The sequence below is a fragment of the Clytia hemisphaerica genome, unplaced genomic scaffold, assembly GCF_902728285.1.
Source record: "Clytia hemisphaerica strain Z4C2 unplaced genomic scaffold, Clytia hemisphaerica genome assembly, whole genome shotgun sequence".
NCBI lineage: Eukaryota > Metazoa > Cnidaria > Hydrozoa > Leptothecata > Clytiidae > Clytia > Clytia hemisphaerica.
In genome coordinates, this window is record NW_027103392.1 from 55,689 (window position 1) to 73,837 (window position 18,149).

The window sequence follows — 18,149 nt, forward strand, 5'->3', positions numbered from 1 at the left end:
AGTGTCCATACCATCTCTAGGTTAAAAGTTATGCCAAGGTGGTGGAAAACACCCCCCCCCTTATAATAGGAACCCCCCCCCCAACATACGTGATATTAATAGGGTTAATATAAAGTTGATGGTCTCTCAAACCATTTTTTTATTTCGTATTTTGTGTGCTGTTTTTTTGTTTAGAACAACCTGGAAAAGCATTATTTGATAATATTTTATAGCTGAGATACTATAATTATTATCTTTTATAGGATACCACTCCATTAGGTCAAATACCTCTTGCTGGTAATGAGGTCAAAAGAATACAATCATCAGATACAAATAATAAATATTCTTTTCAACTTGTTGGTAAATTCCTTTACAGTTTTATTATGATAGTTTGTTGAGAAGTTGCTACCATCTTGTTACTTTTCAAATTTACCTGTTCCCTTTTAACTGTCCCTTTCACTCAACTTTCAAGTGAATATATTTATGAACAAAAATGAGAGCTTTTTAAGACAGTGGGGTGAAATCTGGATACTAGAAGTCATGCTTTTGCTGGATGAAAAATTTTGATTCGAGTTTTTGCAAAACTCGCGAAATATAATACCTACGTTAATTATTCTACTTAAGGTATAAATTTTAAAATGCATCCCGTTGAGATTTGAAGTTTTTAAATTTCAGGATCAGTCATACAGGGGTTTATAGATACTCTTGTGTAGATGATTATCATTTGAGAATATTCTCCTCCTTATTTCTTTTTTACCCTTTCAGTGAATTGAATTGTTAAAAATATCACACATCAAAATAAATCTAAAATTAAATAAAGCTTTTTTATAATGACATAGTGTGCAAGGGGGGTCCAGGTCCCACCAAAAAAATAAGGTCCCAGCACACATTAAAACCCCCACCTAGAATCAATCATGCATGGTCCCACCAATAAGTATATCCCCCACCAAGATTTTGAAAAATTTGAATTCCCAGCAGAATTTAGGAAGCAAAACTTAAGTCTTCTTTAAAGTATACCCCTTTTTTACGTGTTTTTTACACTTTCCGTAAAGTGAATTTTGACTTTAAAAGCTCATAAGCAGAGAAAAAGTTGTTCAAATTTAAAAAGTGATAGCTCAAATTTTAAGTTAGGATATCTACTTTCTAAATATCAAAACTCCAAGCACTTAGGGACATTTGTTCGGCCTCAAGACGTCGGGAAACGTCTGAACTTTTTCGTGGGTCACCCGGTATAATACAGGTCATATGTACAAGATTATCCACTAGGTTTCAATAGTAAAAGGTAACTACTAAAGTTATATATCATTGATTGATGTTGATGAGATGTTTCAATTTTACAACCAAACCACCTTAGTCCCACCTTAAAAAATCAGGTCCCACCTAATCCTGTCCCCCCCCTGAAATCCAAAAAATTGGAAGTCCCACCTAAAGATTTTGAACCCAAATCAACAAAACCCCCCCTTAATTTAGGGGGGGGGGTGCACACTATGAATGATCTTTGGATTAAAGTTTTCTTTTTTGTGAAGTAACATTGTTTGAACAAAACTTTTGTTTAATACCTTTCAGCTGGTCAAGAGAGGAAAGGACGCCCAGTTACCGAAAACTTTGATACATTATTATTTGCGGCATCCACACCTTATGAATTAGATGAATGGATTAGAGCCATCAATAGGGTCATTTACACGGTAAGATTTTTCTTTTCTATATAACTGACGACAATTTTCATTAAAGAGAATGACTCACATATTTATTAATGGTTTTGATATTCTATCCCTAACACTAAGTAAGATGCATGAATAGTAATTTTGGCAAAAGCTTGCTTTACACACTTCTTTCTTCCTGTGAATGATAAATGAGGCTTATCTCTGTGCCTGATTCTTTTTTATTTGAGGTTTTAAGTAGTTGTCATTAAAAGTTGTGATTATGTTATAAAGGCATGATTATATTTTTATACCTAATGATATTTTATTTTTCAATTTACCAGATACAACCTGTTTTAGACAAAATACAAAAAGACATTTTAATAATGCCCAAAACTCGTTTTAATATTAATTTCTACTAATAACTGATTAATTAATGTCAATAAACTCATTGAACTACTTACTTCCTACTAACGAGGCGTATAAATGAATGCAGGATTGAATGCTTGTCAAAATTCTCAAAAGTATGCAGGTTTGGATTGCATGACATTTCCTTGCACAACACACAGCAATACAATGCACATACAGCTTGAAAAACTGTTTCACAAAAACACAATTTCATTAATTATTTGTCTCTCACTTTAAGCTAGTAAGTTATAGAGGACTCATTCGGTTCAACTAAAGTCTCCAACTTTTCTGGGATATTGCACAATATTGTACTGAATACTGATTTTTTTTGTATTTTGCAAATTATTTCTTGCATTCATTCATATGGTCAATTCCTTGTCAACTAATCTTCTTTTTTGTATTAATTGTTCTAGTATTGTTTTCAGCCCTTGGGAGGTGGAATGTTTGGTCGATCTATCAGGGAAACAATGAACATTGAATCACGACGAGGTGCTGGAATGGTTCCAATCATTGTGGAACTTTGTGTGGAATATATCAAAAAACATGGTTAGTCCATTAAAGATTCTTGAAAATTCAACTTTTCACCTTCATTAGATATTATCAACCATTGAATTCAAAGCCCAAAGCGCTAGACATGAAACTCCTGGATGGAAAATTAAGCCACTTATTTCCCATCCTAAACGCCGTGACCCGCGTGGGCCACAAACGTTAGATTAAAAGTAAAATGTATCGCCAGATTTTGCAAAATATCCTGCCTAAAAACAAAGAAGGGGTTGGATTCAATCCATCATTCTAAAGCGCTGCAATAAGGCTTCACTTTTTCTTGCTTTAGAAAGGTTGAAGACTCATCTCTAGCTCCTTCGGGGCTTTGAACTCAATGTTATCAATCTATCATCTCTTTTTTGGATGTTTTTGATTAAATTTCTATTCAATTTCAGTTTTCCTTACTGACTTAATTCTTTATGTGTTCTTTGGAAGAGAATTTTTTTAAGATTTTAACATTTGACGTTTGTTTGTTTCCCCATTGGGAATAATCGTCTCTTGGAAAGTTGCTGTAAATGTAAGAGGTATTGTGGAAAAATTGTAGTAATTCATTCTCACTCTCTATGCAATTCTTTGGTCTCTTATAGGTCTCCATGAAGAAGGAATTTTCCGTATACCAGGAGCACAAGAAGAAGTTGATGCTTTGAAAAATAAATTCAATACAGGTAGGTATCAAACAATATTAGACAATGTTTTCAGTAGAACCTGAAACTGTTACTTAATAATATTTTAATGCTAATTGATCTCCAATTCTTAGAAAAATGTTTAAAAAGGCGAATCTTGTTAATTAAGTGATGCCAAATTACAAAGCAGGTTAAAGCATCAATCATCAGCTGAATGTGCTTGTACTGATGTACTTGTATTTAATTGGTTTCCTTTTTATCAGGCTCATTTAAAAAAAACTGTGTTTTTTCATATGTGTAATATGGGGAGATTCTGACTTTTCCTTTTTTTAGTATGGAAAATAAAATTAACGTGATGTTGAAGTAAGGATTCATAATTTCATGAATGCATGTTAAATTTCATGAATGCATGTTAAATTTCTTTCTCATTTTCCATTTAGGATCACTGAAAGAGTTGAAAGACGGGGAATACAAAGTGCACATTGTTGCATCAGTTCTCAAAAAATATCTTGGTGATTTACCACAGTCAGTTATTCCTCCAGATAATTACGATCAATTCATTGCTGTCGGTGGCTGTAAGTTTGTGGCTTTCTCAACTTTCATTCTTGAAGAAAATGAAATAAATTAAGGTCGAAATGTTTTGTTTTAAAAGTATTTTTTAAGTAAAGTTTATATTTAAAAAAAAAGAAACAAGCGATACTTTTATGGACCTACCTGGTAAAACATGTACATTTAACTATGAACATTATAATGAAAGAATGAAAATTTAAGGCAGCAATAAATTCTTTAAAACATGAAAGGTATAAATCCACAGAGCATAAAATCTTGAAAGAGACAAACAGTGTTTATTAAAAGCAAAAAAATACTGACACTGTAAACAATCGTTCAGAAATAAATTAAAACTGAAGTAAGAATAAACTTTATTACATTTTTCAGTTTTCATTTCATCATAGATTGCGATTCATGTGGCGGAGTTGGGGATGGGGAAGGGGGGGGTAGCAATAAAATTACAAACTCAATTCTATTTATTTACAAAGTCCTATATATACATTTTACATTTAAACAAAATATACATTAAAATATACAGATGAATTACCGAATTTTTAATTATCAATTATGAAAATTCTAAGAGTATGGAATGAGGTTAACAAAAATAGCAAAGTGATCACTGAAAGGAGATGGCATCCACCCTGCTGCATCGGAGCAATTATTTTGGAAGATGAGATCTAAAATATTTCCATCGATATGAGTGGGATATTGACAACGCTGGTGAAAGATATGCGGTGGTAATAATTCATTCAGATCATTTCTGTTATCAGGCAAGTTGAAATCACCAAGAATTACTGTCGAGTATGTGGCAACGTCAATTTGCTGTCCAATTTGATCGAGTTCGATTTGCAGCGACTGTATAAACAAAGGAATTGAACTTGCCGGAGGTCTGTAAATTAAAACGAGTAAAATATATTCACCATTGACCATGACCAAAGACGGAAGTAATTCTATGTTACTAACTGTATTTAATAACTGAATTATTTGAACATGATTCGTATCATAAGTTATTGCTAGTCCATGTTCAGTTTGTTTGTGTAATGTTTTCCAAGTAGATAAGTTTGGATTATCCTCTACCCTTTTGGCAGTATTTCTACCAGTTTCTGTAAAACATAGCAAGCAGCATGTAGAGGTGTAAATTTCTTGAGATAGGAAATGCTCAATATGCATATTCCATGATCTAATATTGAAAAGACACAAGTTTGGACCGTGCATTCTTTCCAACGGATGAGTTAACAATAAAGCCTTATTCGATCTCATTTCCTCCATTGCTTTTAGGGCCTTATTATTTACAACAATATGTTTATCAGGCTTGAAATTCAATAAATGTATATTGTTACTAGATGTGGCACGAGAAAGTAGCGTGTATAGAAGCCCTGGTCCAACTGGTGTTAACCCTTTCCCACTTCTAGTTGATTGATCTAAATTCCCACTAGCGTATTCCAATGTACTACCTTGTGCTTTGTGAATCGTAGTAGCAAATGCAACAATCAATGGGAACTGTTTTCTTGTAATTTCAATGTCATTGAATTTAAAAGTTTTTGTTTCTTCTGGGTAAATAGGAACGCATGATTTGTATTCATATTTTAATCTCGAGTCTTTCAGTTTGTTACCAGATGAGGGATTGTCAAATTGAACCAATATCATACCTGAGGGTTTGTTGTTTCTAAGCCCTTGAATGTATCGAACTATCCCGGTTGAGCCATTAATCAATTTATCTTCAACATCTTTGTTGATTGTGAGCATGACTCTAGCTCCAACACATATCGTCAATTCCTTTGGTAGCCCTGCAGTCTCATTGATTGGCATATCTTTCTTTAAGCTAACTTTAGTTCTTGACTCATCTTTTGCTAAAGAGGTATGTTTATTACCCCATTCTTTACATTGTCTCAAGCAAAGAGAATTTTGCTGATCTTTTAGTCGGTTAGTTATGTACATTTTCATGAAATTCTCAGGCCATTCAGTTGTATCAGTTTGTTCGAAAGATGAAATTTTTTCGATATCAGCTGACGTATGGTTACCTTCACGAAGCCTATTAAGTAATTCAGCGAATTCGGAATCTCCACTTTGTCTAACTATTTCCTCTAACTCGTAAAGTTGGAATTCGTCCCATGCGAATCTTAAACCTTTTGGGTCGTATATTGAGTTTTGACCAACAGGTGTCAACTGAAAAAAGTCTCCAATCAATAACAAGGAAATGCCACCAAACGAATCTTTATTTTCTTTGATATTTTGCAATCTTAAATTCAAATCATCAAAACTTTTGTCACCAATCATAGAGATTTCGTCAATTATAAGAATCCTTAAGTATTTAAATTTTACTCTCAGATTTTGCATATTTGAATTGCTGAGTGATTTATTAATAACGTATGTCCCCTTTCCATATATCGGTAGTTTCAACACTGAGTGCAAGGTGGTTCCGTCCGTCAATGCTTGCTGCTGCTTTACCAGTTGATGCAGTTACAAGAACAGATGGTTGTGTGTCACAATTTTGACCAGGCTCTTTTCAAGATCTTTCTCAACTGTTCAGTCAAAGCTTTTACTAAGAAACTTTTTCCAACACCTGCACCACCACTTAATAGAATTCTAAATGGGTCTGGTTTTTCAAGGGTATTGTTTTTCTCAGCTAATTTAAGAGTCACGACATATTTAAATATGTAATTAAAAAAGTTTTTTTTCTGTTTTTTTTCGTTAAAATTAGAACACATATTGTAAAATAAATCACGCGGCATAGCAGGATTTTGATTTGTCACAGTAAAAGGTCAAGGTATCAAGGGTTCTCATTCGATTCATCATTAGATTCCTTGTCTTGATCAAAGTCTATCAAATCTGGATGAAATACACCATAATCGTTGCCTTGTTCATCTTCACTGCTACTTTCTGAGTCAGAGTTATCATAAACGGGTATTTCGTCCAGGTCTATTTCATTTGGTTGGTTAAAATTAGAATCATGTTTTAAAATGTTTGGCATAATCACCTCTTCAACTTCAAAGTCAAATTTTTTTCTTCAAATGTTGCACAATCTCCTTTAATGGTATCTTCATTTTCCCAAGGCATGTATAATTGGAGAAGTACAGGTAGTAATTATTTCTATCTTGAAGTTTACTAACTTTATGATATCGGATTACACACGCGCGGCTTCTTTTTCTCATTTTCCCCATGCCATTTTTCAATGTAATTGTTTTGGATAATTCAGCATTAATCTCGATAGTTTCTGTTTCATTGTCAGATTCATTTACTTCATCTCTTCTTCTTCATTTTCGTTTTTCTTTTTTTCTTTGGATAAGTATACGTGGAAGCAAAGTCAGCATAGCACATGTCTCTTAAGTTATTAGGACGATTAGCATACTTGTCAATTAAATTCTTTTTGTAAACATTTTTGGACTCTGGATCGAGTTTAGCTAGCTCAGATGGATTTTTTAACATCCTTAATCGCTTTTCTTTTGGTCCTGATGGAATATATTCAACATCAATATTCGAGGTTCGCATCTTTAAAGACAGAGTCCTTTTTATCGCTTCATGAGTCGATACTTCACGTTTAGTCAAAAACACATTTCCTATAGCACGCAATTTATCTTTTACAGCTTTTCCAGATGCCTCTTTGTGTGCCTTTTTCATAAGTTCACTCATATTTCTTTCTGGTTTACACATGTAAGAAGTAATATACGCTAACACCGCATACATATTTGTAACGTACTGAATGTTCATGTTTGATTGTAAAAGGCTAATTATGACAGTATTGTATGTATGGGCCGATGTTAGTTTCATGAGGTTTCCTTTTGTAAATCACAGTCAGCTTTCTTTGAACTATATCTAATGCAGAGAAATATTCATCTCTTGAAAGATCACAAGATAATAATAAATCATCAAGAGTAACACTTTCAAGATCTGTACTGCAATTATTAATTTCGTCAAGTACCTTATCTAAAATTCTTTTGCTTTGTCTATACTCATTTTTATCAATGTATTTTCCACGTATAATACGAGTTTCTTCTTCACAAGGTGGCCAAGGTGCTTTAAACCTACATCTTGATCCACTTTTCTTTCTACAAGTAAATGTGTGATGATGTTTTTGAACTGTGTTAACTAGATGATAGAGCTCAGGATATTTTTCTTTATCCGGTAGCTGACACGTGATATATTTGTCAATGAAATCTATAACCTCGTTGTCTTTGCTACTGTCTCTCTCATTGATTTTGATTTTAGGCGCATCTTTAATATGGACTTGTGAATGGACGTGTTCCAGCCCCGTACGATGTTGAAATTCTCTTCTATCGTCATAATTTAAAATCTGTCCTATTGGATGCAAGCCGCTCATGAGCATTTTTGGAAAAACTTTATTGAAAATGTGATCGATTTGTCTGGCTACTGTGACAGGGTTTCTTTTTAAATATTGAACTTTTTCACTCCAGCTCATATTATTCACCTCTTCATCTGTTAGAGTTTCTCTCCGTATTGTGTAGCGACTACTTTGATAATATTAGTCCATTTAAATAATGCTGCACTCCATGTAAGAAAGTATGTGCTAGGTCCAAACACACGACATTTAGCTAAAACATCCAACATCATGTTATGGCACCACTGTGGAGTTCCTCTAATATTCTTGAATGAGTTTTGGAAAATTTGGTCATCATTTATCATTTATCATTTGTCTAACGTTATCAGGGTTGGTCAATGATCCTGCAGAAATATCACTTTGAAAGTGTTTTTGCTGTGAAAAACTGATTGCACTAGCAACATTCGAGCTTTCCGTCCGTCCAATGCAAAGAATGAAATATGTACTGAGGATCTGAAGCAAATCTATCATCATCTGACGATTTCAGCCTGGCATGGACATATTTTATTGGAGTTATATTCCTATCTCTAGGCGTATTGAAGTAATTCTTAGCATCAGGATAATGCCCTGGAAAAGCTAATGCTTCCCAATCTGGTTCAGAATAGAATGACACAGGCAATTCGTTTTCGCACGGTGCAATATTGACAATTTCATCATCAGATGATATAGGGGTGGGTTGTTTATGAGCAATCTCAATAGCTTGTTCTGAAGTAATATTTGCGCCTTCAATTTCATACATTAGAGTTGGCTGGGAGGAATTGTTATCTTTAATTTAATTTGTTTTTCGTGATTTTTATCATCATTGCCTTCAATGTTATCATCACTATCACTTTCATCATCTTGCTGAGGTTGTGCATTTTTATCAGTAAGTAGTGACCATAATTCAGGGTCTCTTCTCAAACTTTCATCTTCCCATCTCGCATTAGGTACAACATTTTCATAAAATTTATTTATTTCAACTAACTTTTCTAAAGCTTTTGTAACAAATGCAGGTCGGATATTTTGTTTATTCACATAGCTTTTATCTGTAAGACGTCGCTTTAAAGCAAGTGATATTAAAAATTCTTCACTGCAAACTCTTGGTAAAATCTTTTGAATTTTGTCTAGATTTGCCGGAACCATTACGCACTGTCCTTTGAGACCTTGCTGCCCACCTTTATGTTTTGGTACAATAAACATGAAGGGAATAATTTGCGACACAAGCATCATTTCTATGGGGCACAAATCATCTAATTCAGGAATTCTTGTAGACAGTTGCAAATTATTTGCTTGAGCCTGCACTGGTAACTTTTCTTTTTTTATTGCTTTATCACACATGGGTGGCAAATCCAGTATTTTTTCTTCTGAATCACAATGTAAGTTGACAGCATCACATTCTTCAAACATTGGTAAGCCTTCATATTCTTTATGGAGGAACCGCTTGCCGTTTCCCTTGTACTCCCATTTTAGACATATGTGACATTTGTTTGTCGGGCCGTTTTGTGTAGCTGTTACAAATTTTTGCTTCACGATTTCAAAAGCTTTGGTTAAAGTTATCGAAGGGTCAACCATACTTGATCTTTGAACTTTATCAAATTCTTTTTTGTTCCTCTATTTTGCTAAGCTGTCGAAATTTCCCCTTTTTTATCCGATTATTTTTTTTAACACTTTCTTTTTCAAAATCATTTTGATTCTCCCGCAAATTTTGCATTCTTTTCCGTGCAGATTTTTGGTTTTCTTTTTTTTTTAAATCATTTTGATTTTCTCGAAAAAGCCTTTTCTTTGATTTATCAGATTTTCGACTTTCATCTCTTTCAAAATCATTTTGATTTTGCCTCAAATTTTGCATTCTCTTTTGTGCAGATTTTTGGCTATCTTTCTTTTCAAAATCATTTTGATTTTCTCGTAAAAAGCCTTTTCTTTGATTTATCAGATTTTCGACTTTCATCTCTTTCAAAATCATTTTGATTTTCCCTCAAATTTTTGCATTCTTTTTTGTGCAGATTTTTGGCTTTCTTTCTTTTCGAAATCGTTTTGATTTTCTCGCAAATTTCGCATTCTTATTTGTGCAGACTTTTGGCTTTCTTTCTTTTCTAAATCATTTTGATTTTCCCGCAAATTTTGCATTTTTTTTCGTGCAGATTTTCTGGCTGAATCAATTTGAGTGTTATCAAAATTACACCGCATTTTCTTCATGACAGATTTATTCGAAGAAACTGTTAGTTTACGTTTTCTTTTTACAGGTGTGGTGGAAATTGACTCAGACGGGTTTATCGTTGTTTTTTCTGCTTTGTCTTTCTAGCTCTAAAACAAGTGAGATCTCTTTATCATGACTTCAGGATTCAACTCATTATTATCATCAATTTTTGAGAAAAAAGAATTTTGATTTTTTACTTCGGGAGTGTTGTTTTCAGCTACATATTGTGTGGTTATATTTGCTGTTGGGATATTATCTTTTGAAGAATTGACATTTGGTTCAATAAAAAAATCTTGACTCGAAGGAGTAATCGGTATTATTTCGGTTGTTTTTCTATAGATCAATAAGTAAGGAACAATATGGTCATTGACCGTACATCTAAATACATTATTTCCAATAGCCACAACACGCTCATCGTCAACTGAATACCACATTTCTCCGTATCTTACAGCTGCAGTGTAGTGACCACTATTTGCAGTATTCCCATGGTGATAAATAATGGCCTGTAAATGAAGTTTCCCTATAAGTACATTTTCAATGTCCGTTTCGATTCTTAAATTTGGAGCTAACTTTCTAGAGGTGTTGGTTAATCGGTCGTAACCAAAAATGAGTAATTGAATGATTAAAGTATCTGAAATGTTGTACAAAGTTTTGGCTTTAGTTGCTTTTGTTCTAACAGGGCAAGTAGAACATTCGTACAGCTCATCGAGAAATTCCCCATTTGGATTGTTGATACGTCTAGAGATTTCTACTTCGATTGAATTTTCTTTAAAACGATTAGGGAATTCGATATGGCATACGGTATCGTATAAGGATCTTTCAGAGGCTTTGAAGCAAGTTTGACATAATATAGATTCTAAAAATGATATTTGGAAAATATTTTCGGGTACGTTATTATTAGCATTGAAAGGGTAAATGAGATTCACAAATGTGCATTAAACATTCTTCAGCGTCAAATTGTTGTCGTAGGGCAGGGTCATAATTTGGTAACTCGATTGATGAAATAAATTTATATGTTTCGATTGTGGTAGCAGAATTTTCCATCACTAAGAATAATTCTTTAACTTTCAATTTAGCAGGGTTGTTTGTATCAAGATGATTGACAAATTCTCGAAAGCTATCGATTGAGTAAAGTACTACTTGGAGGACTGAATTAAAGAAGCAAACATTTTGCTGTAAATTTTTCAACCCTAAAGGTGATTTTCCTCTCAATGGTAACAAGCTACTTACACGTTCTAGATTCGAATCATCAACTTGCTTCACTTTTCTAGGTGTTTTCTTAAAACCCCTTTTCTTTTTTGATGTTCCTTTTGGTCTCCCTTGGCTTTTCTGAAATCTTTCGTCAGCCATCTTCAAAAAATCGAACTCAAACAAAGTTTTAGATGTAATAATTTCAGATTTCGTAATTTCAAGTCTCGTAATATCAAATTTTGTAATGAGCGTAATGAGCGTAATGAGCGTAATGACAGCCAACACTAAGGTTGGCAACTGATTTAATAACCTCTCCACCGCTTTATAGGTGACACCAGGTATAAATCAGTAAAAAACTAATTACAAAAGATAGATATAAATGTTGCTTTTATTTGCTTTTTTATTTATTTTTTTATGTTTTTTATTTTTTTTTATTTTTTTTATTTTTTATTTTTTTTATTTTTTTTTTCTGTTTTTGATTTCTTTTTCTTTTTTATTTTATTTTCAATATTTTTTTTCAATATTTAACAACAAATTATATCTATCAAATTTCCTAATAAATTTGTTTTTCTTTCTCTTCTTCTCCTTCTCCTTCTTCTTCAGGTGACTTCTGTCTTTGCACAGGCTTTGCACCACGGTAATCTTCTTTGAAGAATGTCAGCAGTTTTTTCAAATAGCAAATTGATTGGAAAGTTGTTTGTTTTTTGTGTTTGTATTTTTCTTGCGACACTGGAATTTTAATGAAATCGCCTATTGTGGTATTGATATTTTCTCTTGTTGTTTAATATTATTTGGTTTTTATGCTAAATAAAGATTGAAAGAGACTATATTGTAATGAAATATTAAGGAGACGATGAGTGATCCGATAGTAATACTTAATATCACTCTGTTATTTTCAATGTCTTCAATGGTTGATCTGATTGATTAGAAACTTTTAAAATTCATAACAGTAAAACACCAGAAACATCTCTCTTCCACAACGCGTGTCTCAGTGTCATAACATAACACAAGCTAACACAAGAAAATATTTTCAGGAGACAAACTGAAAAAAATATGCAAGCGAAACCTCTCTCCTCCATAGAGACTATTCATCCTTTTGTCTTATATTAATATTAATTGAATGGAAAAATATGTCGTACCGGTGGAGATTTTACTTTCTCTTTTTCTTATTTACAAAAACGCACACAGTCGGTCTTATTGAAATGATAAACATTTTTTCTCATCAAAATAATACGTAATTAGTTTTTAAGAACATTGATCTATGAATAGTGATTCTTATAGCTAAAAATTCATTTTTTGAGCCAAAAAAATTTTTCTATTAAAATCTGCTTCAGCCAACTTTTGAATGTGGTGGTACCCTACTTTTATGCAAAAAATCAAAAAAATCTAATGATAAAATCTCGAGAAAATCACAAAAAACCCTAATTTTAGACATATTTTGGCCCAAATTAACCCAACATAATTTTTTCTCGAAAATCGGGCTCCGTCACATTCGAGGGTTTAAGGCTATCTATCTTTGTGCAAAAAATCAGAAAAAACTAATGAGCCAATCATGAGGAAAGCTAGACTAGTAAACTAGTCGTTGAAAACAGACCCATTATACAAAAAATCAAGCTCCAAATAGAAGTTGCGTCTCTTTTCTGAATTTCAACGACTAGAAGCTACTTCCCTCAAAAAACGTTGTTTAATTTTACAACTTTTTTTAGGTTTTTGAGAATCCATCCAACTTTTTTGACTAAATAATATTTCATAGTAACATTGAACATGGGAACATATAAATAAATGAGCATTTCTAAAAACGCAATAAACAGAAAGAGAAATAAATGCAATCCCGCACGGGTCAGACATACAGAAATCTGTATGTCTCTCCTTACGATTTTAGGTGAAGAAAAAAAGGCGTTGGAAGTAGCTTCTAGTCGGTTATTTTCCTTTTCTCTCACGCACGCTGAATATTTAATTAGTGTTTACATTATTTGATTGACAGTTTTATTATAAGGTTATAAGTAATAACCGACTAGTTTACTAGTCTAGAGGAAAGCTAATAACTAACGAACGAACGGACGAACGGACGAACGGACAAAGGTTAATTTATAGGACCTCCACCGGGGTAGGTCCAAAAAAAGAGCAGAAACAAATAAGAGAGTGGCATGGTTAGCAGTACAGGATCGAAAAAGTTGACCGGTTTCATAATGATACCAGTAACACTTTGTGGACGGCTTTGTTGAAATGCAAATGGACTTAGGGGCCGTCCACATAGTACGTATTATGTACTAAGTGGGAGGGGGGTAGGGGTGTCGCGTCAAAAGCGAATGCTTGCGTACAGGGAGAGGAGGGTCGAAAGAAAATGTACGTACGCAAAAGAAATTTTTACAGCCCCTTTTTTCATGTAAAATTCTGTGAAAGAGATAAAGAGTGAATTGTTGTCCTGTTTTTGTGAAATAATAAGCGACCAGGTTGTTTTTTGACAACTCATCGTCAATGCGACAAATAAAAAGTAAAGTTTGCTATTTGAAATATAGGCCCAAACCAGACAATTTTTTGCTGGGGGGTGAAAGGAAAAAGTACGTACCAACAAGGGGAAATAGGCGCATACGCGTACACTTGCGTACACGGGGAGGGGGGTACTCGATTTTTGACATTTTAGTGCGTGCGTATTTTCAGCTGGTCCTTACTTTGCTTTAGGTCAGATAACTCAGCGGTAGAGCTCAGGAAGGTGACAAAGTGAATTCGATTGAATTCGTGACTATTTCTTTATAAAGCAGAAGGTAGAAATATTAGACTAGTAAGAGCCCGAAGGCTAAAGTCTTTACTGTCTGGCTCAACCAATAGAGCGTACGGATACGAATCAGATCTATCTATAAATTGTGTATTCATATGTCATTAGCTCGGCTTTTTATAGGGACAGACGCGGGCCATGATATTGGGTGTCCTCTCTAAATTTGGCACAAGCTAATAACTGCCTGTTTTGTGGACCAGCTAATGCCTTCTGTTTGTTTGGGCCATTAGCGGGTTACGAAAGGGTGATTACAGATCTAAATGGTCATTTCACGTTGTCTCAAATTGGGCCATGTTGAATCAATTGCTGGAACCCAATATATGAGATGATCTAGGATTAGGTCCGCATGACAGTGCTATGCGGACAATGTCCTTTGGGGCGTCAAAAATTAGATTGGCATTTTTATGTAAATATCTTATTTCCTATTTTTTCATTGTAATGCGGGACAAATATTTTGAATCTACCTAGGACAGGCCAGAAAACACACCCAAACATATAACAGATTTGTCATCTAATAGATCAAGAAGTTAATCATTTTTTTAAATTTTATTTATTACACAAATTATCAATAAAAAATTTACAAAAAGTTCAATATGTGAAGACAATTTAAGACTTTTGCAACCTGTACATGTTCAGGGTTATTCTCGAGAATTACCAATCCCTTGGGACAGTTTGTCGGACGCAGACACTGAATTTGTTGTTGAAATACATGTGAGCTGGACATTGTCGGCAAGAAGCGAATCCATTAGAACATTGAACGTAATATTGTGGCATGTTATTGTCTAGTCGGAACAATTCACCATTTTTAACGCCAACGCACAAATAATCGTCACCTTAAATAAATGAGAAGAAAGTTTTGTTAGTGCTCATGGAATTTCCCCAAATTTCAGCTTGTGTAAAGCAAAAAAAGGAAGAATTTATTAGATCAGACAAACATGCTTGTTATTTAAAGAAGCTTTTTACCACTCTGACTTAAGACAAGTGTTTGCTATATTCTTACATTTTGGTGATTTTGGTTTGCCTGTTTTTGTAGGAGCAGCTCTTGTGGTTTTAGTAGGGGCGGCTCGTGTGGTTTTAGTAGGGGCGGCTTGGGAAGTCGTTGTTGTTGTAGTAGGGGCAGCTTGGGTGGTTGTGGTGGTTGTAGTAGGGGCGGTGGTCGTGGTGGTTGTGGTGGTAGTTGTTTTCTTGAGTGGACGAACACAAGCTTTAAATTTCTCATTGAAAATCAAACCATCAACACATCTTCTGCATACTGTACCGGTGTTTGAGCAAGTTACAAAATAAGCTGGTTTGTGCTCGCTGTATGCGAAGATATCTCCAACTTTTCTCCATTTACATAGGGAGTGTGGACAGGAATCGTGAGAATGAGGTGCTGCACTGCAAGCTAAAAAAAATCAAATGATTAAACTCATAACTTCAACCACGACGATATCACACACTGGCCTTTTTTTAATTTCAAGATAAGGGCTCTAAATAATACAGGTACTTTCATTGTATTGTATTCGAGTCCAAAGTCGATGAATATTAAGCGCCTACCTGCAACTAAAGCGGCTAGTATGATAATCTTCATGATTTGAAGGTTTCTGTAAACTTCGTCCGTTGTTTCTTTGTGACAAAGCTTGAATGGTTTTCCAGACATTTTCAGCTCTATTTATACCCAATTTAAAAATGCTGATTCATTTAGTTTGAATTAGTCTTTCAATTATAAGACTAATTAATTTTTGGTCTAATTTTTGATGTAACAACTTCCTCACCACAAAAATTGGGGTTTTTAATTTCAAATTCATTTTTAATCAAGTAAATTACTTTAAGGGTTGCAACTGGGTTCAAACATTTTTCTCTAATTGATACAATTTTCTTTGTGAAATACTTAAGGGGCATGGTAGGGGAAAAATTTCATTAAAAAATAAGTGATTCTAATTAGCGATCTGGCAATTTACTTGTGATTAAACCGATTGCAGCTTACTAATAATTGCTATTGCTGCCTGGGAAACTGAAACAAGTGTATGAAGTTTGGGTTATCTACAGATGCCTGAATAAAAGATCGCATAAGTATCAGATTCGGACCGAAATTGAAAAGAATGAAGTGTCCATTCGTTTTTAGTGTGTAATAATTCTTATTTCGCTTCTCATTAACGACCAGTTATAACAAACTTGCTTTATATATATCGAATATCCAGGGGGTTAGCGATTTTGTTCAAAAGTGGATATCCAGGGAGTTAAATATCTACAAGGGAGCGGATATCTAGGGGGTAAAGTGTCTTTTAAAGTAAAAAATACGATATCCAGGGGTAAGCATCTTTATAAGAGAAGATATCCAGGGGGTTGAGCATATTTTTAAGAGTGGATATCCATGGGGTCTTTAATAATAAAGTAGGATATCCAGGGGGTTCGATACTTCGAAAAATCAATATCCTCAACAGTGGGGTAAAATCTTTTTTTCTGGAAAAGCCCAATATGACTAACATGCTAGACGAATAATCTAAACATAGTAGAAAATAAGCAAAAAAATGGAAGGAACAAATTTTAGTTTAAACAAACTGATGTTATCATAGCAATGATATTTCTTTATTACAGGGTTTATAAACGACTCCAGTCTAGGTTGAATGTCAACAGCATGTCAGAACGTGCGCCTTTCATTGAATTACAAAATGTATGAAGGCAGGAAGCCGTTAATATCTTTTGGTTTATTCTTCATAATTGGTTCACCTCGTTAAGCAACTCTCTCAATTACAAGAATTGGTTAGAATAGATTAAAACTAATTTTGTGATAGAAAAAAGGAAAGCGATTTAAAAAATCACTGTAACCTAACCTAACTTTAGGAGGGGGTAAATTTGAAAACGAATGTTAGCCCGGGGCAGGTAAACAGCTACGGAGGTGTTTATAGTATTCGTTCCAAGCTCTACCGCCGATTTTTTTCTCTCGTAAACCGCCCATTACGGCTGTAAGCTCAGCACAAATATTTTTTCGCTTTTAATAATATCCCTCTAATCGTCTATGAAGTAACTTCCATTCTACTTTTTGAATGTTTGGAACTCGGGTTCTCCCATAGTATTAAAACTTTCCAAAATCTAGTGAAGATTTTATCTTTAATTTCAACATTTTCTGCAGGGGGGTTTAGATCAATGCACATAATAGCTGAAGTATTGCAGCACTAGAATGGCTAGAATGATAAAATCTGTTCGAAGGTTTCCTTTTTTTTAGTTTTCTTTAACTGGTCATTTCTATTTTCTTTCAAAATTTTCTTTCGTAATTTACTTTTCCAGTGTTCAAAGAAGATTCAGATGAGGCTATGAAGAAATTTGCTCCTGTCTTAAAAGACATACCAAAAGCTCACTTCGATTTACTCAAATATCTATGGTAACTTTTAACGTTTTTTGAAATAAATAGGTTAAATCGTAGTTCGTTTTAAAAAACCCTGGTCTGGAAACTTATTGTTTTCCTTTGTTAATCTCAAAAGATAAAAATCAATTAGCTCAGTTTTTGATCACGTCTCCAAGTAACTGGGATTGGTTTAAGATTTAATCACGTGATTAAAACGTTAGCAAAAAAAACTAATTTCTCAACACAAGTCCAAGTAGGAAACAATAAAAAGAAACAAAAGGCTCCGTGGTTGGGGTATCTTATACGGACGATGGTTAAATTCAAGGTCACCGATTGATCCCTTGAATACTCAGAAGCCAGGTAGTTGGCAAAAAATTTGCCCAATATATCGTTACTTCAAATATCAAGTTTAGCAATTTGAGTAAAAATTCTATAGTTGGCTCCCTTAATTTCGAGGGACGGGGGGGGGGGGATTTTTTTTATGGATAAAATTGAGAGTGGGGGATTTTCCGGAAGGGAATTACCCGGGGGCAAATTTGTTAGCGAAATATTCTATGTTTAAATGAATCATCCTTTTACTTATAGTGTCTTATATAAGGTATA

The 18,149-nt window shown here is 33.9% G+C and overlaps 2 protein-coding genes across 3 annotated transcripts in view; one reads left to right on the top strand and one right to left on the bottom strand.

The window, feature by feature from the left end:
- LOC136824847 (rho GTPase-activating protein 24-like) overlaps positions 1-18,149 on the top strand; it is a 31,352-nt gene that overhangs the window by 8,345 nt on the left and 4,858 nt on the right. Inside the window, exons 4-9 of one of the 2 annotated variants that reach the window (XM_067080819.1) lie at positions 243-339; positions 1,546-1,664; positions 2,441-2,573; positions 3,158-3,235; positions 3,634-3,768; positions 17,489-17,582. In XM_067080819.1, coding sequence (XP_066936920.1) covers positions 243-339; positions 1,546-1,664; positions 2,441-2,573; positions 3,158-3,235; positions 3,634-3,768; positions 17,489-17,582 — 656 coding nt within the window. The remainder of the gene's footprint in view (positions 1-242; positions 340-1,545; positions 1,665-2,440; positions 2,574-3,157; positions 3,236-3,633; positions 3,769-17,488; positions 17,583-18,149) is intronic. The other variant, XM_067080820.1, reaches the window with a different exon arrangement.
- LOC136824841 (chondroitin proteoglycan 1-like) lies at positions 14,753-15,896 on the bottom strand. Its single transcript, XM_067080814.1, has 3 exons — positions 15,758-15,896; positions 15,222-15,605; positions 14,753-15,054 (listed from the first exon to the last, which is right to left on the bottom strand). Exons 1-3 carry the CDS (start codon positions 15,858-15,860, stop codon positions 14,873-14,875), a joined length of 669 nt encoding a protein of 222 aa, XP_066936915.1. The 5' UTR covers positions 15,861-15,896; the 3' UTR covers positions 14,753-14,872.